Source organism: Scyliorhinus canicula, chromosome 11 (genome assembly GCF_902713615.1).
Source record: "Scyliorhinus canicula chromosome 11, sScyCan1.1, whole genome shotgun sequence".
Taxonomy (NCBI): Eukaryota; Metazoa; Chordata; class Chondrichthyes; order Carcharhiniformes; family Scyliorhinidae; genus Scyliorhinus; species Scyliorhinus canicula.
In genome coordinates, this window is record NC_052156.1 from 96,744,225 (window position 1) to 96,767,503 (window position 23,279).

Below are 23,279 nucleotides of genomic sequence, written 5' to 3' on the forward strand. Positions count from 1 at the left end.
AGGCCCTTCGGCCCTCCAAGTCTGTACCGGTCATAATACCAACCTTTGCCAAAACCGTCAGCACATCCTTGTGCCGTATCCTTCTGTACCCATCCGATCTCCCTCCTATCCATGTGTTTGTCAAGAGGCCTTTGAATGCCGTTAATGTATCGGCTTCCACAACCTCCCTTGGCAATGCATTCCAGGCACTCACCACCCTCTGCGTAAAAAACCTGCCTCGCACATCTCCACTAAACTTTGCCCCAAGGACTTTAAACCTATGCCCCACGTGACTGACCACTCCACCCTGGGAAAGAGTGCCTGCCCATCCACTCTATCCATGCCCCTCATAATCTTGTAGACCTCTAATAGAACACCCCTCAACCTCCGTCTTTCAGATGAAAACAGTCCGAGTCTATTCAGCTTCTCCACATAGCGATCACCCTCCAGACCAGGCAACATCCTGCTAAACCTCCTCTACACCCTCTCCATAGCCTCCACATCCTTCTGGTCGCAATATTCCAAGTGCGGCCTTACCAAGGTTCTATACAACTGTAACATGACTTGCCAGTTTTTATATTCAATGCCCCATCCAATGAAGGCAAACATTCCGTCTGCTTTCTTGACTACCTTGTCCACTGTGTTGCCACATTCAAAGTTCTGTGGACATGTACACCCAGATAGCTCTGACTTCCTATATTCCTAAGAGTTTTGCCATTTATGGTATATGTTAAACCCACCAAATGCATTACCTCACATTTGTCCGGATTAAACTCCATTTGCCATTTCTCTGCCCAAGTCTCTAACCTATGTCCTGCTGTATCTTCCAACAATCCTCAACACTCTCTGCCACTCGGCCAACCTTGGTGTCATCCGCGAACTTACTAATCAGACCGTCTACATTTTCCTCCAAATCGTTTATGCACACTACAAAAAACAGAGGCCCCAGCACAGATCCCTGCGATACACCACTAGCCACAACTTTCCATTTAGAAAAACACCCTTCTACTACCATTTGCCTTCTGTGACTGAGCCAGTTCTGTATCCATCTCATCACCTCACCTCTGATCTTGTGTGACTTCACCTTTTGTACCAGCCTGCCATGAGGCACTTTGTCAAAGACTTTACTGAAGTCCATGTAAACAACATCTAACACCCTCCCCTCATCAATCATCTTTGTGACCTCCTCAAAAACCTCGATCAAGTTAGTGAGACACGACCTCCCCTTCGCAAAACCAGGCTGTCTTGAGTATTGCGTACAGTTTTGGTCTCCTACTTTGAGGAAGGACATTTTTGTTATTGAGGGTGTCCAGCGAGGGTTCACCAGCCTAATTCCTGGGATAGCAGAACTGACATATGAAGAAGAAAGACTGGATTGACTGGGCTTATACTCACTGAAGTTTAGAAGAATGAGAGGGGATCTCATGGAAACAATATAAAATCCTGATAGGACTGGACAAGCTAAATGCGGGAGTAATGTTCTGATGTTGGGGATGTCCAGAACAAGGGGTGAGCCATTCAGGATTGAGATGAGGAAGAACTTCTTCTCTCAGAGAGTTGTGAACTTGTGGAATTCTCTCCCACAGAAAGTTGTTGGAGCTAGTTTGTTGGATATATTCAAGAGGGAGTTGGACATGGCTCTTGCAGCTAAAGGGATCAAGGGAGAGAAAGTGGGAGTGGGATACTGAATTTGCATGATCTGCCGTGATCATATTGAATGGCGGTGCAGGCTCGAAGGGCCGAATGGTCTGTACCTGCACCTATTTTCTTTGTTTCACCCAGAAAGCCACGATAAAATCAGGCCCCAATGAAACCACAAGGGACTCCTAACTCACCATCTGGCCAGCTTCCCCAGCATCCTCACCTCATCTCTGGTTCCTCTCCTATTCATACTCACAGGGCACAAATAATACAGGAGCTTCCTGTTGTATTCCCATACTCACCTCGGCCCGATCTCCACCAGCAGCCCTCCATCACTTTCGCTGAGAAAGGGTTCGGTGGAAATACTCTGGGAGTTGAAAGGGGATTGGAAAATCCAGGTGAGCTTGTGCCTTTCATGTGGACTGGGAGAGGTCGAACCTGTGGGAAAGGATAAGAGTCAGCGAACACATCACCACAGCAAGGGGACCTGAGCTGAGACAGCTGAAGTGAGGAGGCAGTTCCAGGGAATCAAACAGAGTGACAGCTGGACTGAGACAGAGAGCCGTGGAGGGGTTAGTAGTGTATGGGGGGAGGGGTCAGAGGTGAAGGCAGACTCGGGAAGAGAGATTGAGAGATCAGATCTTCCAGTGTGAAATGAGGTTACAATTCTACACATACAGGTGGTAGAAGTTTGGAACTCTTCCATAAACAGCTGTTTCAATTGTTAATTTCAAATGATGGAATTTTTTCATCTCCCCGGTGTTTAGGGATATGGATTAAATGTGAGTCTATGGAATTAGGTAACAGGTCAATCATCATTTCAGTCAATAATGCACTGCTCACCCCTCCACCCCAAATGAGGGGAGACTCAACCTTAAAACCCTCTCCAGCCCAGAAAAAAACTGCAGCCCCTCAAACGATACGACTCTGACCTGTCCAGTTAACATTGAAGCAAAACTCTTGGTAAATGTGCTCAATCCTCTCCACATGATGCTTTCCAGATCGAAGAATGTTTCTCTCCACATCCACAGGCAGGATCTCAGTGGGGCTCGAATAGAAATGAAGCACAACCATCTGACAATGAAAGAGAACACAGTATCAGTAATAGCACCAATACAGTGTCACCAAGAACTCACAGGAAGGGATAGGGAGCACAGGGAGGGGGCGCAGGGAGAGGGGCGCAGGGAGAGGGGCGCGGGGAGAGGGAGGCAACTGCAGGGAGTGGACTGCGGCTGCGCGGGGATGGGTAGGGTGGGGAGAACAGCGCGGAGAGGGGGAAAAAAGTGAGGGGTAGGGGGAGAGGGGGACAGGGAGGGAAGAAGAGGCGGGGGAGCCAGATGCGCCTGACGGGAGTGAGCGGCATGGGGGGGAAGAGGAAGAAAACCTTTTAAAAAGACAGCGCGCTGGAATGAGAATCTCTGAAAATGACAAAACTCTGGTCCAAGTGCAGCTCTTGCAATTAGTAGCACGAGTCCTGGCAAATTCAGGATCATGAGTAATTCATTAGAGCTTTAAAGAATGAGTGTCTATGAGTGCTGCTCCAGGGAACTGTCCAATGACTATCGCACACAGTTTACAGCCGGACTCAGAGTTCCTATGTTTGTTTGTCTCTGCAGATGTCTGACGTTTGCTGGGGAAAAGTGTATAACAGCAGCAAGAGCAGAATGTATCCCTGCAGTGCTCTCGTGACTTGTTGTGCCCCTGAACCCTTGACCTAGGTTCTTCACTTTGCAACGTCAGTGTCTGCTTACCTGATCCAGGGCTGCGGCGGCCGGGGGGGGCCACGGGAACACAGGCCTGGCAGGAGGGGAGGGGAGAGGAGAGGAGAGGAGAGGAGAGGAGGGGAGGGAGGGTACGGAAGAGGAGAGGAGAGGAGAGGAGGGGAGGGAGGGTACGGAAGAGGAGAGGGGGAGGGGAGAGGGGAGGGGAGGGGAGGGGAGGGGAGAGGAGGGAAGGGGAGGGGAGGGGAGGGAGGGTACGGAAGAGGAGAGGGGAGGGGGAGGGGAGGGGGAGGGGAGAGGGGAGGGAGGGAGGGGAGAGGGGAGGGAGGGAGGGAGGGGAGGGGAGGGGAGGGGAGGGGAGAGGAGGGAAGGGCAGGGGAGAGGAGGGGGTGCCAAGGGAATGCCGCCCTGGCCAATGGGTCAGTGCCACGAGAACAGCGCATTGGCCGAGTCTCAGTGCCGCGGGAGCGGTGCCCCATCTGAGGGTCAATGCAACGGGAGCCCCGCTCTGCCTCAGAGTTAGTGTAACAGGAGCGCTACTCTGTCCGAGGGTCAGTGTAACAGGAGCGCCACTCTGTCCGAGGGTCAGTGTAACAGGCGCCGCCGCCCTGTCCGAGGGTCAGTGTAACAGGAGCCTCCGCCCTGTCCGAGGGTCAGTGTAACAGGAGCCTCCGCCCTGTCCGAGGGTCAGTGTAACAGGAGCCGCCGCCCTGTCCGAGGGTCAGTGTAACAGGAGCCGCCTGGTCCGAGGGTCAAAGAACAAAGAAAATTACAGCACAGGAACAGGCCCTTTGGCCCTCCCAGCCTGCGCTGATCCAGATCCTTTATCTAAAACCTGTCTCCTATTTTCCAAGGTCTACTTCCCTCTGTTCCCACCCGTTCATATACCTGTCTAGATGCCTCTTAAATGATGCTATCGTGCCCGCCTCTACCACCTCCGCTGGTAAAGCGTCCCAAGCACCCACCACCCTCTGCGTAAAAAACTTTCCACGCACATCTCCCTTAAACTTTCCCCCTCTCACCTTGAAATCGTGACCCCTTGTAACTGACCCCCCCACTCTTGGAAAAAGCTTGTTGCTATCCACCCTGTCCATACCTCTCATAATTTTGTATACCTCAATCAGGTCCTCCCTCAACCTCCGTCTTTCCAACGAAAACAATCCTAATCTACTCAACCTTTCTTCATAGCTAGCACCCTCCATACCAGGCAACATCCTGGTGAACCTCCTCTGCACCCTCTCCAAAGCATCCACATCCTTCTGGTATTGTGGCGACCAGAACTGCACGCAGTATTCCAAATGTGGCCTAACCAAAGTCCTATACAACTGTAACATGACCTGCCTACTCTTGCACTCAATACCCCGTCCGATGAAGGCAAGCATGCTGTATGCCTTCTTGAACACTCTATCAACCTGCGTTGCCACCTCCAGGGTACAATGGCCTGAACTCCCAGATCTCTCTGTACATCAATTTTCCCCAAGACCCTTCCATTGACCATATAGTCCGCTCTTGAATTTGATCTTCCAAAATGCATCACCTCACATTTGCCTGGATTGAACTCCATCTGCCATTTCTCTGTCCAACTCTCCAATCTATCTATATTTTGTTGTATTCTCTGACAGTCCTCCTCGCTATCTGCAACTCCATCAATCTTAGTATCATCTGCAAACTTGCTAATCAGACCACCTATATCTTCCTCCAGGTCATTTATGTAGATCACAAACAACAGTGGTCAGAGCACGGATCCCTGTGGAACACCACTAGTAACCCTTCTCCATTTTGAGACACTCCCTTCCACCACTACTCTGTCTCCTGTTGCCCAGCCAGTTCTTTATCCATCTAGCTAGTACACCCTGAGCCCCATACGACTTCACTTTTGCCATCAACCTGCCATGGGAAACCTTATCAAACGCCTTACTCAAGTCCATGTATATGACATCTACAGCCCTTCCCTCATCAATTAACTTTGTCACTTCCTCAAAGAATTCTATTAGGTTTGTAAGACATGACCTTCCTTGCACAAAACCATGCTGCCTATCACTGATAAGTCTATTTTCTTCCAGATGTGAATAGATCCTATCCCTCAGTATCTTCTCCAACAGTTTGCCTACCACTGACGTCAAGCTCACAGGTCTGTAGTTCCCTGGATTTTCCCTGCTACCCTTCTTAAACAAAGGGACAACATTAGCAATTCTCCAGTCCTCCGGGACCTCACCCGTGCTCAAGGATGCTGCAAAGATATCTGTTAAGGCCCCAGCTATTTCGACCCTCGCTTCCCTCAGTAACCTGGGATAGATCCCATCCGGTCCTGAGGATTTGTCCACCTTAATGTCTTTTAGAATACCCAAACCTTCCCCTTTCCGTATGACAACTTGACCTAGAGTATTTAAACATCCATCCCTAGCCTCAACATCCGTCTTGTCCCTCTCCTTTGTGAATACCGATGCAAAGTACTCATTAAGAATCTCACCCATTTCCTCTGAGTCCATGCATAAATTCCCTCTCTTGTCTTTGAGTGGGCCAATCCTTTCCCTAGTTACCCTCTTGCTCCTTACATACGAATAAAAGGCTTTGGGATTTTCCTTAACCCTGTTAGCCAAAGATATTTCATGACCGCTTTTAGCCCTTTTTATTGCGTGTTTGAGATTCGTCCTACTTTCCCGATATTCCTCCAAAGCTTCATCAGTTTTGAGTCGCCTCGATCTTACATATGCTTCCTTTTTCATCTTAACTAGTCTCACAATTTCACCCGTCATCCATGGTTCCCTAATCTTGCCATTTCTATCTCTCATTTTCACAGGAACATGTCTGTCCTGCACTCTAATCAACCTTTCCTTAAAAGACTCTCACATTTCAAGTGTGGATTTACCCTTAAACAGCTGCTCCCAATCCACATTCCCTAGCTCCTGCCGAATTTTGTTATATTCTGCCTTTCCCCAATTTAGCACTCTTCCTTTCGGACCACTCTTGTCCTTGTCCATGAGTATTCTAAAACTAACGGAATTGTGATCGCTATTCCCAAAGTAATCACCGATTGAAACCTCAACCACCAGGCTGGGATCATTCCCCAATACCAGGTCCAGTTTGGCCCCTTCCTGAGTTGGACTATTTACATACTGCTCTAAAAAACTCTCCTGGATGCTCCTTACAAACTCTGCTCCATCTACGCCTCCAACACTACACGAATCCCATTCAAAGTTGGGGAAGTTAAAATCACCCATCACAACCACCCTATTGCTCCTACATTTTTCTATAATCTGTCTGCATATTTGTACCTCTACTTCATGCTCACTTTTGGGAGGCCTGTAGTAAAGTCCCAACAATGTTACTGCACCCTTCCTATTTCTTAGCTCCACCCATATTGCCTCAGTGCTCAAATCCTCTATCGTGCCCTCCTTAATCACAGCTGTGATATCATCTCTGACGAGTAATGCAACTCCTCCACCGAACTACCTCCCTCTCTATCACTCCTGAAGCATCTATACCCTGGGATACTCAGTTGCCAGTCCTGCCCTTCCCTCAACCAAGTCTCAGTAATACCAATATCATATTCCCAGGTACTGATCCAAGCCCTAAGTTCATCTGCCTTACCTGCTACACTTCTCGCATTAAAACAAATGAACGACAGACCACCTGTCCCTTTGCGTTCATCATCTCTTCTCTGTCGACTCTGCCCCTTAGTCACATGGAGTTTATTATCTCGTACCTTACCGGCTTTAGTTGCTGCTTCTTTACTGACCTCTAACTTCCTAATCTGGTTCCCATCCCCCTGCCACATTAGTTTAAAACCTCCCCAACAGTATTAGCAAATCTACTCAACCTTTCTTCATAGCTAGCACCCTCCATACCAGGCAACATCCTGGTGAACCTCCTCTGCACCCTCTCCAAAGCATCCACATCCTTCTGGTAATGTGGCGACCAGAACTGCACGCAGTATTCCAAATGTGGCCGAACCAAAGTCCTATACAACTGTAACATGACCTGCCAACTCTTGTACTCAATACCCCGTCCGATGAAGGCAAGCATGCTGTATGCCTTTTTGAACACTCTATCAACCTGCGTTGCCACCTCCAGGGTACAATGGCCTGAACTCCCAGATCTCTCTGTACATCAATTTTCCCCAAGACCCTTCCATTGACCGTATAGTCCGCTCTTGAATTTGATCTTCCAAAATGCATCACCTCGCATTTGCCTGGATTGAACTCCATCTGCCATTTCTCTGCCCAACTCTCCAATCTATCTATATTTTGTTGTGTTCTCTGACAGTCCTCCTCGCTATCTGCAACTCCGCCAATCTTAGTATCATCTGCAAACTTGCTAATCAGACCACCTATATCTTCCTCCAGGTCATTTATGTAGATCACAAACAACAGTGGTCCGAGCACGGATCCCTGTGGAACACCACTAGTCACCCTTCTCCATTTTGGGACACTCCCTTCCACCACTACTCTCTGTCTCCTGTTGCCCAGCCAGTTCTTTATCCATCTAGCTAGTACACCCTGAACCCCATACGACTTCACTTTTTCCATCAACCAGTGTAACAGGAGCCGCCGCCCTGTCAGAGGGTCAATGCAACGGGAGCCCCGTTCTGCCTCAGAGTCAATGCAACGGGAGCCCCGCTCTGCCTCAAAGTTAGTGCAACAGGATCGCCGCACTGTCCGAGGTTCAGCGCAACAGGATCGCCGCCCTGTCCAAGGGTCAGTGTAACAGGAGCCGCTGCCCTGTCCGAGGGTCAGTGTAACAGGAGCATCGCCCTGTCAGAGGGTCAGTGCAACGGGAGCCCCGCTCTGCCTAAGAGTCAGTGCAACAGGATCGCCGCCTTGTCCGAGGGTCAGTGCAACAGCAGCGCCGCCCTGTCAGAGGGTCAATGCAACGGAAGCCCCGCTCTGCCTCAGGAGCGCCGCCCTGTCCAAGGGTCAGTGCAACAGGAGCCGCCGCCCTGTCCGAGGGTCAGTGTAACAGGAGCCGCCACCCTGTCCGAGGGTCAGTGCAACAGGATCGCCGCCCTGTCCAAGGGTCCGTGTAACAGGAGCATCTCCCTGTCATAGGGTCAATGCAACAGGAGCCCTGCTCTGCCTCAGAGTCAGTGCAACAGGAGCGCCACCCTGTCAGAGAGTCAATACAACGGGATCGCCGCCCTGTCCGAGGGTCAGTGCAACAAGAGTGCCATCCTGTCCAACGGTCAGTGTAACAGGAGCGCCGCCTGTCCCAGGGTCAATGCAACTGACCTTTCCAAAGGTCAGTGCATCAGCAGCGCCGCCTTGTCTGATGGATCAGTGTAACGGGAGCATCACATTGTTCAAATGTCAATGCAACAGGAATGCCACCCTGTCCGAGGGTCAGTGCGATTAGTACTCCACTGTTAGAAGGTCAGTACTGAAGGGATGGCGCACTATCAGAAGATTGGTACTGAGGGAGTGCTGCACTGTCAGGGGGATCCGTACAGAGAAAGTGCTATACTGTCAGGGGGTCAGTACTGAGGGACTACTAGCCTATGGCGTTGAGGACCCGGGTTCGATCCCGGCCCCAGGTCATCGTCTGTGTAGAGTTTGCACATTCTCCCCCTGGTTGCATGGGTTTCACCCCCAGAACCGAAAGATGCGCAGATTAGGTGGATTGGCCACACTAAATTGCCGAAATCTGTCAGAGGGTTAGTACTGAGGGAATTAGAGTGCTAGAGTTCGAACACTGTTAGAGCGTCGGAACTGAGGGAACGCCGCCCTGTCTGTGGGTCAGTGATGAGTGAGTGCTGCTCTGCCGGTGGGTCAGAGTTGAGGGGCACTGCCCCATCAGAGGATCAGTGCTGAGAAAACACCGCCCTGTCGGAGGGTCAGTGCTGAGGGAGCGCTGCCTTGTCGGAGGGTCAGTGCTGATAAAACACCACCCTGTTGGAGGGTCAGTGCTGAGGGAGCACCGCCCTGTCGGAGGGTCAGTGCTGTGGGAGCGCCGCACTCTCGGAGGGTCAATGCTGAGGGAGCGCTGCCTTGTTGGAGGGTTTGTGCTGAGAAAACACCGCCCTGTCGGAGGGTCAGTGCTGAGGAAGTGCCGCCCTGTCGGAGGATCAGTGCTCAGGGAGCGCCTCCCTGTTGGAGGGTCAGTGCTGAGGGAGCGCTGCTCTGTCGGAGGGCCAGTGCTGTGGGAGCGCCGCCCTCTCGGAGGGTCAGTGCTGAGGGAGTACCGCCCTGCCGGAGGATCAGTGCTCAGGGAGTGCCACCCTGTCAGAGGGACAGTGCTCAGGGAGTGACACCCTTTTTAGAAGGTCAGTGCTGAAGGAGTGCTGCCCTGTCGGAGGGACAGTGCTCAGGGAGTGCCACCCTTTTTAGAAGGTCAGTGCTGAAGGAGCGCCGCCCTGTTGGAGGGTCAGTGCTGTGGGAGCGCCGCCCTCTCGGAGGGTCAGTGCTGAGGGAGCGCTGCCTTGTCGGAGGGTTAGTGCTGAGAAAACACCGCCCTGTCGGAGGGTCAGTGCTGAGGGAGTGCCGCCCTGTTGGAGGGTCAGTGCTGAGGGAGCGCTGCTCTGTCGGAGGGCCAGTGCTGTGGGAGCGCCGCCCTCTCGGAGGGTCAGTGCTGAGGGAGTGCCGCCCTGTCGGAGGATCAGTGCTCAGGGAGTGCCGCCCTGTCAGAGGGACAGTGCTCAGGGAGTGCCACCCTTTTTAGAAGGTCAGTGCTGAAGGAGCGCCGCCCTGTTGGAGGGTCAGTGCTGAGGGAGCGCCGCCCTGTCGGAGGGCCAGTGCTGTGGGAGCGCCGCCCTCTCGGAGGGTCAGTGCTGAGGGAGCGCTGCCTTGTCGGAGGGTTAAGGCTGAGAAAACACCGCCCTGTCGGAGGGTCAGTGCTGAGGGAGTGCCGCCCTCTCGGAGGGTCAGTGCTGAGGGAGTGCCGCCCTGTCGGAGGATCAGTGCTCAGGGAGTGTCACCCTTTTTAGAAGGTCAGTGCTGAAGGAGCGCCGCCCTGTTGGAGGGTCAGTGCTGAGGGAGCGCTGCCCTGTCGGAGGGCCAGTGCTGAGAGAGCGCCGCCCTCTCGGAGGGTCAGTGCTGAGGGAGCGCTGCTGAGGAAAGCAAATGCAGTTAGCACTCATGTCAAGAGGGCTAGAATACAAGAGCAGGGTGTACTTCTGAGGCTATATAAGGCTCTGGTCAGACCCCATTTGGAGTATTGTGAGAAGTTTTGTGCCCCGTATCCAAGGAACGATGTGTTGCCCACCACAAAGAAATCAGTGTCTTAAAACTTGATAGACAGACATTTTGGTCAATTAGATGAATTATAATTATTTTAACCCAGTCACAGTCAGAAAGGGGACAGAGCCCAAAAAGATTATGATTTCCTTGAGACCGAGAGAGAAACTTTTTTTTTTTGCTCTGTCCAAAATCATCTCTCTCTCTGAATTCATCTTTAACCTAACCTTTGAAACCTATTCTCACTTGCAAACAGCTATTTCCTTTCGTTTCTTGTATTGTGCATTTTGATCTGAAGAAATGACCACAAACTGAATTGTATTTTGAATTCAACTCAACCATCTGTATTTGGGTTGGACAAACAACTTTCTAGATTCTGTACACGCATAAAATTTGACTTGATCAGTAGACTTTAAAACTGACATAAAGCTATACTTGACTTCACCCAAGAAGCTCAGTCTCGAGTTCTGTAAGCTTAATATACAGTGCAGCGACACATAAATATATTAACAAAGTACAGATCCATCAGCCAAATAACACCTAATTATGCCAAGAAGGTGGCAATTAATGGAAGTGATGTGGGTTTTGGTGCTGTTGCAGGAAGGTGATGAAAAAATAGAAAGGCCTTTTGATTATTTTTCTCAGAAACTAAATATTCATCAACCATTGAGAAGAAGACATTGTGTTTGGTATTGGCATTTGTTGGCATTTATGTTGCTAACAATTCATCAGAGACATTATTGTATACAGACAATAGTCTATTCAAGTTTTTGGAAGAGTTTAAGGATCAAAATGCAAGACTGTTTAGATGGAGTTTATTGCTGCAACCATTTAACCTTAAAATGTATACATGTAGCAGGAAGAGAAAACGTGATTGCCGATGATATATCATAACTTTAAAATGTGAGAAGACTGCAACGTTCGAAGTTGGAAAAGAAAGGCTGAAATGGACTGTACTCATGTTCATGTGAACAATTTATTAAAGTGACACTCCCATGACAATGTTTAAATGTAATGTGATATGTATCTTACATATTTGTTGTGCTCGTAATGAGAAATGTTTAGTGTTAAAGAGCTTTGGCAAAATGAAGCCAACTTTTTATATTGCTGGTTCTTTTTCTTTTAAACAGGGGAGTGATGTTCAAGTTATTTGAATAACTTGGTTAGTAATAAAGTTTGTTTTATTATACAATATCGCAATTTAGCATCAAATCATTCCTGGAGTGAGGTAACCTTTCTTCAGTTTTCCAAAATTAAAATGAAACATTGGGGTTTCTGTCCAGTATCCTAGCCACGGTCGGGGTCTTGACCAATATCATAATTACTGCCCTGTCAGAGGGGCAGGGCTGAGGGAGTGCTGCAGTGTTAGTGTCAAAGGGTCAGTTCTGAGGGAGCGCTGCACTGTTGGAGGATCAGGACCAAGGGAATGCTGCACATCAGAGAGTCAGTATTGAGGTACTGCTGCACTGTTAGCAGGTCATTACTACGGGTGCGCTGCACGGTCATCGAATAGTACAATACAGAAGAGGCTCTGCAGACCATCGAGTGTGCACTGACAAAACTACTCTAAATCTACATGAATCCCACTTTCAAACACTTGAATATGACATTTCAAGTGCTCATCCAAGTACTTTTTAAAGATTGTGAGGTTCCCCCCATAAATAACCTCGCTGGCAGTACATTCCAAATTCCAACCACCCTCTGGATGAAAAAACCTTCAAGTCCCTCTAAACCTTAAAATGATGTCCCCTTGTTACTAACCCTTCAATAAGGGGAACAGCTGCTTCCTATCCATGCCCCTCATAATCTTGTACATCTCAATCAGTTCCCCCTCAGCCAGATGTTGAATGGCTGCAGCTGGGACACTTCCTGCACATATGGTTGGCCTAGAAACTGCAACCGCCCCTGACCTTCCACAGAGCGCAGGCAGAGCATTTCACGTGACATGGCAGAATTGCCCTGCCATCACTTACCATTGAATTACTCCCTGTAGTTTAGAGGATATTAAGGACAGTAGAATTACTCTGCAGGTCCTCAAGGTCCTCCTTACCAAAGCTGTCACTCTTCTGAGGAAATGGTAGAAAATAGAAGGATCACCTAGTTCCCTTTTCACAGAACTCCCTCCGTCACTGAACTCCAACTAAAATAATGCAGCCTAAAGCAACACTCCAGTGCAGATAAAAATAGCACTGAAGGTGGCCTGTTTTTCTGCTCTCCGATCCTAGCCTTGGAAAACCCGTTTGAGCCAGTTATCAAATTAACTAACCGTAGCTGCAAGCAGAGCCTATATTCAAAAGATGCATTAACGGTCAACTTCCCCAACCAAAAGAGCAATTACAAAATTTAAGACAAGGCTTTAGAGAGAAAAGAACATTTAAATTAACTCTTTAAAGTCATTCAAGTGGAGGGAATTACAAGGAATGTAGTGGATAGTAGGGACACAGTATAGTCACAGTGATTTACACAATTCTGTGCAGCAAGGAGTACCAAATGAAGTAGAAACCCAAAGATCATAATCTATGGATTATTACCTGAGCCACATGCAAGATGATTTAGAGAGATTAATGTGTGGCCCAAAATTAGAGCGATTAGAGAGATTAATGGATGGCCTAAAAACTGGTGCAAGAGAAGTGGGCTCCGGTGGGCACTGGCACCAGTGCTGGGGAGAGTTGGGGCTGTACTGTTGGGACAGACGCCACGTGAACTGTGCTGGGACCATTGTTCTTACAAACTGCGTAGCGGGGGAAGTAGAGAGGTTTGAAACTAAATAGTGGGGCAAAGGATCGAATTTGGGAAGATGTGGTTATTAAAGAGTAGTGTCAAGGCAAAAGAGAAAGGTATTATTACAGGAAATGAAAAATGGACCATGGCAAGATGCAGGGTGACACAGTGACTAGCACTATGCTAACCAGAATGTTGTTGCTGGTCCTCTCTCTACAGCAGGGTGGCATCGGGGTTAGCACTGCTGCCTCACAGCGCCAGGGACTCGGGTTCGGATTCCTGCCTTGGGTGACTGTCTATTTGGAGTTTGTACAATGTCCCCGTGTCTGCATGGGTTACCTCCGGTGCACCGGTTTCCTCCCACAATCCAAGGTGGATTGGAAATGATCAATGCGTGGGGTTACGGGAATAGGGCAGGGGAGTGGGCCTCGGAGGGTTATCTTTCAGAGAGTCGATGAAGACTCGATGGGCTGAATGGAATTCTATGGTCGAGTACAAATGTAACAGTAAGTCAACAGACAAAACTAGAGGTTATATAAAGAATAAAAGGATAAAACTAAAAACTCTGTATCTTAATGCATAAAGCATTCAAAACAAAACAAATAAATTGATAGCACACAAATAAGTATAATTTGATAGCAATTTGGAACATAGGAATTAGGAGAAGTAGGCAATTCAGCCCTTCAAGCCTGCTCCGCCAATCTAATTATGGCTCATCTCTTCCTGGTCTCAAAAGTCCCCATATCTCTGTAACCTGTTTATTATCAGAAATATATCTATCTCCCTCTTGAAACCATTTAATAATTTGGACTCCACGACACTATGAGGCAGCGAGTTCCACAAATTCACCACCCTCTGCGATAAGTAGTGCCTCCTCATCTCAGTTTTAAATCTACCGCCTCTCAACCTGTATCTGTGACCTCTTGTTCTAAATTGCCCCAGAAGGGGGAACATTTGGTCTAGATTTACTTTATCAATCCCTATTAGTATTTTATACTCCTCGATCAGATCCCCTCTCATCCCTCTGAACTCCAGCGGGTATGAGCCCAAACTGTTTCATCTCTCCTCATACGTCAACCTCTTCATCCCTGTAATCAATCTGGTGAACCTTCTCTGAACTGCTTCCAATGCCGCCACAATTGGGCCAGTGGGCCGATGAATGACGGGTGGAGTTTAATTTGGATAAATGGGAGGTGATGCATTTTGGTTGATCAAATTAGGGCAGGACCTACTCAGTTAATGATAGGCAGTTGGGGAGAGTTACAGAACAAAAAGATCTCGGGCTACAGGTTCATAGCTCCTTGAAGGTGGAGAGGGTGGTGAAGGCGGCATTCAGCATGCTAGGTTTTATTGGTCAGAATATTGAATACAGCAGTTGGGATGTTTTGTTGAAGTTGTACAAGACATTAGTAAGACAGCACATGGAATACTGTGTTCAGTTCTGGTCACCCTATTATAGGAAGGATATAGGTAAACTAGAAAGAGTGCAGAAGAGATTTACAAGGATGCTACCAGGACTTGATGGTCTGAGCTATAAGGAGAGGCTGGATAGGCTAGGACATTTTTCCCTGAAGTGTGGGATGCTGAGGGGTGAACTTATAGAGGTCTATATAATAATGAGAGGCATAAATAAGGTAGATAGTCAACATCTTTTCCCAAAGGTAGAGGAGTCTAGAACGAGAAGGCATAGGTTTACGGTGAGAGGGGAGAGATACAAAAGAGACCAAGGTGAAATTTCTTTACACAGAGGGTGGTGAGCATTTGGAAGGGGCTGCCAGAGGCAGTGGTAGAGGCAGGTACAATTTTGTCTTTTAAAATGCAGTTGGACCAGTTACATGGGCTGGGTGGGTATATTTTATTTTTTATAATAATCTTTACTGTCACAAGTAGGCTTACATTAACACTGCAATGAAGTTACTGTGAAAAGCCGCTTGTCGCCACATTCCGGCATCTGTTCGGGTACACATCTCTGACTCTATGACTCAAATCCTTCCTCAAATAAGGAGACCAAAACTGGACAGAATACTCCAGATGTGGTCGCACCAACACCCTGTACAATTGCAACAATACTTCTCTACTTTTATACTCCAGTCCTTTTGCAAGGAGTGTTTAACTAACATTCCATTTGCCTTTCTTCTTACATTTTATATCTGCATACAGACTTTCTGCAATCCATGAACAAAGACACCCAGATCCCTCTGCTCAGATGCATTTTGAATCGGCTTTCTATTTAGATAATAATTTGCCTGACTATAGTTTTGGCCAAAATGGATAACCTCACACTTATCCACATTCAACTCCATCTGCCAAATATTGGTTCAATCATCGGACAAAGAACAAAAGAACAAAGAACAATACAGCTCAGGAACAGGCCCTTCGGCCCTCAAGGCTGTACCGGTCATGAAACCCTCAGCACTTCCTAGTGCCGTATCCTCTGTACCCATCCTGTTTCCACAACCTCCCCTGACAGCGCGTTCCAGGCACTCTCTACCCTCTGCAAAAACCTGCCTCGTACATCTCCTCTAAACTTTGCTCCACTGTCCTTAAACCAATGCCCCCTAGTGACTTAGCGCTCCATCCTGGGAAAGAATATCTGCCCATCCACTCTATCCATGCCCTTCATAATCTTGAAGACCTCTATCAGGTCACCCCTCAACCTCCGTTGTTCAGATGAAAACAGTCCGAGTCTATTCAGCCTCTCTGCCTAGCTAACACCCTCCAGACCAGGCAACTTCCCGGTAAACCTCCGCTGCGCCCTCTCCAAAGCCTGTACGTCCTTTTGGTAGTGTGGCAACCAGAATTGTGCGCAATATTCCAAGAGCGGCCTTACCAAGGTTCTATACAACTGAAGCATGACTTGCCAGCTTTTAGGCTCATTGCCCCATCGAATGAAGGCAAGCATTCCGTATGCTTTCTTGACTACCCTGTCCACTTGTGTTGCCACTTTCAAAGATCCATGGACCAGTACGCCCGGATCTCTCTCACTTTCTATATTCCTAAGAGTTTTGCCATTTACGGTACATTTCCCCTCTATGTTAGACCTACTAAATGCATTACCCCACATTTGTCTGGATTAAACTCCATTTGCCATTTCTCTGTCCAAGTCTCAAACATTGGGCAGAGAAACCTCTGTTCAGAACCTATGTTCTGCTGTATCTTATGACAACCCTCAACACTATCGACCACTCCGCCAACCTTGGTGTCATCCGCGAACATACTAATCAGACCAGCTACATTTTCCTCCAAATTGTTTACGTATACTACAAACAACAGAGGCCCCAGCACAGATCCCTGTGAAACACCATTAGTCACATCCTTCTATACAGAAAAACACCCTTCTACTGCTACCCTGTGCGTTCTGTGACCAAGTCAGTTCTGTATCCATCTTACCACCTCACCTCTGATCCCGTGTGACTTCAGCTTTTGTACCAGTCTGCCATGAGGTACCTTGTCAAAGGCTTTACTGAAGTCCATGTAAACACCATCCCCACTTCAATCATTTTGTCACCTCGGATCAAGTTAATGAGGCACGACCTCCCCTTCACAAAACCATGCTGCCTATCGCTGTTGAGTCCATTTGTTTCCAAATGGGTATAAACCCTGTCCCTGAAAATTCTCTCCACTAATTTACCTACTAACGACGTGAGGCTCACTGGCCTATAGTTTCCTGGATTATCTGTGCTACATTTCTGAAACGGCAGCTACTTCCCAGTCCTCTGGGATCTCACCTGTAGGCAATGAGGATACGAAGATGTCAGTCAAGGCCCTAGCAATTTCCTCCCTTGCTTCCCTCAGTATTCTGGGGTAAATCCCATCCGCCCCAGGAGACTTATCTACCTTAATGTATTTTGAAACACCCAATACCTCCTCCTTTTTGATGTCAACATGGCCCAGACTATCCACACACCCTACCCTAGAATCATCTTTTTCTTTGGTGAACACTGATGCAAAGTACTCATTTAGTACCTCGCCCATTTCCTCCGGCTCAACACATAGATTCCCCCCATTGTCCTTAAATGATCCAATCATATCCCTGGCCACCCTCTTGCTTTTTACATATGAATAAAAAGCTTCCGGATTCACCTTAATCCTACTTGCCAACAAATTTTCATGACCACGCCTCGCCACCCTAATTTTCCACTTAAAGTACCTTCCTACTTTCTTTATACTGCTCAAGGGCTTTGACTGTCACCACCCTTCTAAACTGTACAAAAGCCTCCTTTTTCTTTTTGACGAGGTTCACAATATCCCTCGTTATCCAAGGCTCCCTGAACTTCCTATACTTATACTTTGTTCTCTCAGGAACATGACTTTCCTGAATCCTAATCAACTGTCACTTGACAGACTCCCACATGTCTGATGTTGATTTACCCGACAACAGCCACACCCAATCCAAATTCTTCAATTCCTGTCTAATGTTATCGTAATTTGCCTTTCCCCAGTTTCGCACTTTAACCCAAAGGTTATCCTCATCCCTATCCAAAAGTACCCTAAAACGTGCAGAATTGTGGTTACTACTCCCAAAATGGTCTCCTACTGAAACCTCAACCACCTGTCCAGGCTCATTCCCCAATACCAGGTCCAGTACTGCCCCTTCCCTAGTTATATTATCTACCTATTGCATCAAGAAGCCTTCCCAGATACACATTACAAACTCTGCCCCATCCAAGCCCCTCGCACTAAGTGAGTCCCAGTCAAGAAAGGGGAAGTTAATCCACCACCACAACAACTTTTGCACCGATCACAAATCTCTCTACCTATCTGCTCCTCTCTCTTTCGCTGGCAGTTGGGGGGCCTGTAATAAACCCCCAACATTGTGACTGCCCCCTTCCTGTTCCTGAGCTCTACCCAGATTGCCTCATTGTATGAGCCCTCTGAGATGTCCTCCCGTAGTACAGCTATAATATTTTCCTTAATGAGTAATGCTACTCCTCCACCCCTTTTACATCCCCCTCTATTTCTCCTGATGTATCTATATCCTCCAACGTATAGCTGCCAATCCTGCCCTTCCTTTAACCATGTTTCTGTGATAACCACAACATCATAGTTCCAAGTACTAATCAGTTCTCTAAGTTCATCTGCTTTACCTGCTCTACTTCTGGCGTTGAAACAAATATACTTTAGGACACTGCATTTGAGCAGAGAGGGTGATGTTGTTATTCTCTTATTTTTTTTCTCTATTTCCCCTTCAGTTATTATACCGTGTAAGCTAACGCTCTGGTTCCCACCCCCTGCCATACTTATTTAAGATGTGGAGATGCCGGCGTTGGACTGGGGTGAGCACAGTAAGAAGTCTTACAACACCAGGTTAAAGTCCAACAGGTGTGTTTCAAACACGAGCTTTCGGAGCACGGCTCCTTCACCTGAAGAAGGAGCCGTGCTCCGAAAGCTCGTGTTTGAAACAAACCTGTTGGACTTTAACCTGGTGTTGTAAGACTTCTTACTATACTTATTTAAATCCTCCTGAGTGACTCTACCAAACCTCTCAGCCAGGATATCAGTGCCCCTCCAGTTTAGATGCAACCCGTCCTTCTTGTGCAGGTCACACCTGCCCGAAAGAAATTCCAACGGTCCAGAAAGCTGAAACCCTCCCTCCCACACCACCAGTTTAGCCACGTATTTAGTTGCACTATCCTCCTATTTCTAGCCTCACTGGCACGTGTCACAGGGAGTATTCCTGAGATTTCAACCCAAGAGGTCCTGGTTTTTAGCTTACTGCCTAACTCCCTGAACTCCTTCTGCAGGACCTCATCACTCTTCCTACCTATGTCATTATTATCTATGTGTACTATGACCTCTGGCTGTTCACCCTCCCCCTTCAGGACGTCCTGTGTTCGTTCAGAGACAATCCTGACCCTGGCACCAGCGAGTCAACATACCATCCTGAAGTCTCTTTTACGTCCACAGAAACGCCTATCTGTGCACCTTACTATAGAGTCCCCTAACTATTGCTCTCCTGCACTTTGCCCTCTCCTGCTAAGCAACAGAGCCAATTGTGGTGCCACTTTTTTGGCTGCTCTGGTTTTCCCGATAGATTAACCCACCCAACAGTATCCAAAACGGTATGCCTGTTAGAGAGGGGGACAGCCACTGACTGCCTGCCCTTTCCAGCGGTCACTCATCGGTCTGCCTGCACCTTGGGTGTGACCACATTTCTATAAGTCCTACCTATGACACTTTCCGCCACCTGCATGCTCCTGAATGCATCCAACTGCTGCTCCAAATCTGTGATGAACTGCCATTGGTTACACTTCCTGCAGACGTAGTCAACCGGAACCTGGAAGCATCACGGATCTCCCACATTTCACAGTTAGAGCACTGCACCCCACTGAGTGACATTTAAGAACTAGCTAATTCATTTAAAATAAATGCTGATAAAATTACTGTTAGATTAAGTTACAATTAACTATATGGTCCCTGGCGCAAGATTTATACTGTAAAATGAAATGGCAAATATTGGTCCAATCGCCTAGCCTATCTATATCCATCTGTAAAATCTGCACCTCCTCTTCACTGCCTGCTTCCACACCTAATTTCATCTGCAAATCCTGCTATATTACACTCTGTCCCTGCTTGCCCCTTTTCATACCGATTTCAAACAGTTGAGGGTTGAGGTCTGAGGACTGAACCCTGCTAGTTACAGTTTGCCAGCCAGAGAAGGACCCATTTAACCTGACCCTCTGCTTTCGGTCAGTCAGCCAATCCTCAATCCAATCTAGTAATCTATCCCAGTGTGGTGCTGGTTCTTATCCTGGTTGGGGTGGGGGGCCTGCTGATGCCAAGGAGGAGGGAGTCGGCCCTCCCAGGGCTCCCCGTTTCTGGGCGTCTTGCCGATTCCTCTTCTCAAAACAGGGTACCCCTCGGCTGGGGTTGGAGCGTTTATCCGAGTTTTATACCCTGATGATTGTCTTGTGGGTGTGGAAACCTAAACTTGACCGTCTGAAGCATCATGGGATACATAACATAAAAGTCTTAAGGAGTCTCATTTTAAATTGCTTTCTGTACCTCATTAATTCAGTTAGCAGACAGACGGCCCCCTGTAACGTGATTACATTGTCTCGAGTTTAATCGATTTCCTGGCGAGATCAAATCAGCTTGTATGGTGACACACACACACCATTGTTTAAACAGTATCATTGGAGCCAGTGACGTCAATCCATTAGCACGGCCTTTGTATAATGTATATTCATCTCTGTAGAATTACTGCAGTAGACATTTGACGTCACCTGATCACCCCCCCACCCCTCCTTTGTATCGGAATGATAACCTTGTCTTTGTGTAAGCCAACTGAAAGGCTCATCAATTATCAATGTATCACCTTGGTTTTTGAAAGCACAGGTCCTGAAAGTAACTCCACAGTTAAAAAGCATAAAAGGCTTTGTCGCAGACAGCCTACACGTCGCGGACATAAACAACAGAAAAGGTTAAAATGGTAAAAGGCTTTGTCGCAGACAGCCGACACGTCGAGGACGTGAAAGAGAGAAAAATTTGAAAAAGGTAAAAAGCTCTGGCGCGGGCAACTTTACATACTGCAACATGTATTGGGAACACATTCAAAATTGGCAGTATTTATACTGAGGGTTGTCGGGGACACCCAAGAAGGATTTGGTCATAAGTTTAAATAAATTAGAGTTGTATAAGTAAGGACTCGATCTATAGTGGTGAACAACGTAGATCGAGAATTTATTATGTAATTAGTTAAAGCATAAGTATTTATAAGTTGTATGTACATTTAAGAACTGTTATAACTCCTGTAAACTGAAACAGCCTGGTCTAAGGGATAATGATACCAGAGTTTAAACTATCTATCACCCCAGGTTGAAAGAATGGGAACCGGAGCAAGTAAAGCACCACCAAAGGGCATACCAGCCTATTTCATGCTCCAGAATGGTGACCAGTCATCTGTAGGCCATTTAAAAAATTGGGTAAAATGGACAAAAGGGGGGAATAGGCCATTCCCGCCCGATGGGTCATTTAACTTAGAAAGAATTTCATGCCTAGAAGAATGCCTGATGAGTCGGGACCCAGGGCGTAAAGGAAACAAAAAGGTAAATTGGTCAGCATTTGGGGATTGGAAGAGAGAGGCAGAAAGACACAGAGAAAAGGGTGCAGAAGCCAGCCATAAGGCAACCCCAAACAAGGTCAAAAGGGGACACAAAATTCCAGGACAGATGGCTCAGCGCCGAGCCAGAATGATCAAGTAGCAATGAGCAAGAAATGCAGCAAATGTGTTTAGAAGTCCCATCACCATACGTGCCACCCCCGCCGCCACTGCCCCAACTCCCCATTGTTAAGGAAAGCCTCCCAGAACTCGCGATTTTTGGAGTTGCGGTAGAGCCAGGAGTGCAGGAGGCGAAAGAGGCCGGTGTCCTGGCCTTTGCGTCCCTAATAGGGTGCATTATTGTAGTGTTTATTCTGTAACTTTATAGTGTGTTAATTTGCGTTGTTGTTAAAATGCTGGCTTGTTCATGGGGATGGGGCGAATGTATATGATTGTTAATATTATTGTTATTTTCGGTATTTTACTAAGGTGCGTCAATGTTATAAAATCAAAATACTTACTAACAAGCGCGCCAAACGGAGCAGAAGGCAGGCAGGAACCATTACCATCCAGCACCACGATGTCAGGTACACAGTATGGACTGCAAATGCCTTTCCGGTACTTTCCCGGTGGCCCAGACGGCCAACCAATGCCCACGCAGAGACCATAGACAAATGCAGAGTTGAAGCTCATGGTTGAGGAAATGGGAAACTCTGAGACTGAGTTAGAGAAAGCACTGGACCAACTTAAAACCATTGTTCTCTGCCATGAACCTAGCATTTTAGATGGAGAAATACATATTAAGGCTTGGCTAAAAGGCCGGTTCAAAGATTTTGAAATCAAATTCCAAGGTTTCAAAACCCATCGAGACAGCCCAAATGCAGGGCCAACCCCGAGGCCACCTGTTAACCTTTGGACAGATTGCTATAAGGCCCTCCACGAAACCTTCCCCAAAAAGACTAATTGGTCCAAGATAATGGAGGCTACACAGAGAAAGGACGAAAACGTCCAGGATTATGCCCAAAGGGTAGAGGGACTCATGGAATAATACTCTGGGCTAAGTAAACCAGTATCAGAAGGGCCCACTATTAGTGCCATCGTCAATGGTCTGCAACCTGATTTAGGATCTGCCCTTAAATTAATCTGCCTCAGGGCAGCACGGTGGCCTAGTGGTTAGCACAACCGCCTCACGGCGCTGAGGTCCCAGGTTCGATCCCGGCTCTGGGTCACTGTCCGTGTGGAGTTTGCACATTCTCCCCGTGTTTGCGTGGGTTTCGCCCCCACAACCCAAAAATGTGCAGAGTAGGTGGATTGGCCACGCTAAATTGCCCCTTAGTTGGAAAAAATAATTGGGTAATCTAAATTTATTTTATTTTTTTTTAAATTAAAAAAAAATTAATCTGCCTGGGCTGGAGGCAAGAATCCCTAACTAAAGTAGTTTCCATGCTCCGAGACTTAGAAGAAAGTGGTAGGGAGTCTAAGAATAAAAATACAGTCCTGTTTGAACAAACTACTGGACTTTTGGAAAAGGAAACGGGAGAATACGCCCAGTTTCCCCAAAACCCACACCACCAACCACAAAGGGGTCATGGGAGATGTAAAGAAAGAAGAGGATTCGGAGGTTACAGGTGCTGGTTTAGCTTACTCAGCTAAATCGCTGGCTTTTAAAGCAGACCAAGCAGGCCAGCAGCACGGTTCGATTCCCGTACCAGCCTCCCCGGACAGGCGCCGGAATGTGGCGACTAGGGGCTTTTCACAGTAACTTCATTGAAGCCTACTCGTGACAATAAGCGATTTTCATTTCATATAGGGGACCACGTGGGGCACAGACAGAGAAAGAGGGCTGCCCACCTGTGGTCAACTAGGTCACTGGTCCAGGAAATACCCACAGACAAGCCACGAGGGTTGTCACACCTGCGGACAACTAGGCCACTGGGCTAAGGACTAAACTAAAACTCCATTACCAACAGAATTGGAACCAGAATAATGGAAAAGGCCTTGGGAGGG

General features: G+C 47.7%; 1 protein-coding gene across 1 annotated transcript in view; it reads right to left on the reverse strand.

Annotated features, from left to right (window-relative positions):
• The window catches only part of pfas (phosphoribosylformylglycinamidine synthase), a 308,371-nt gene extending 286,521 nt beyond the window's left edge, over nucleotides 1-21,850 (reverse strand). Inside the window, exons 1-3 of the mRNA XM_038812199.1 lie at nucleotides 21,794-21,850; nucleotides 2,553-2,694; nucleotides 1,923-2,058 (exon numbers count right to left, since the gene is read on the reverse strand). Coding sequence (XP_038668127.1) covers nucleotides 1,923-2,058; nucleotides 2,553-2,694; nucleotides 21,794-21,841 — 326 coding nt within the window. The 5' untranslated portion in view covers nucleotides 21,842-21,850. The remainder of the gene's footprint in view (nucleotides 1-1,922; nucleotides 2,059-2,552; nucleotides 2,695-21,793) is intronic.
• Between the last annotated feature and the right edge of the window lie 1,429 nt (nucleotides 21,851-23,279).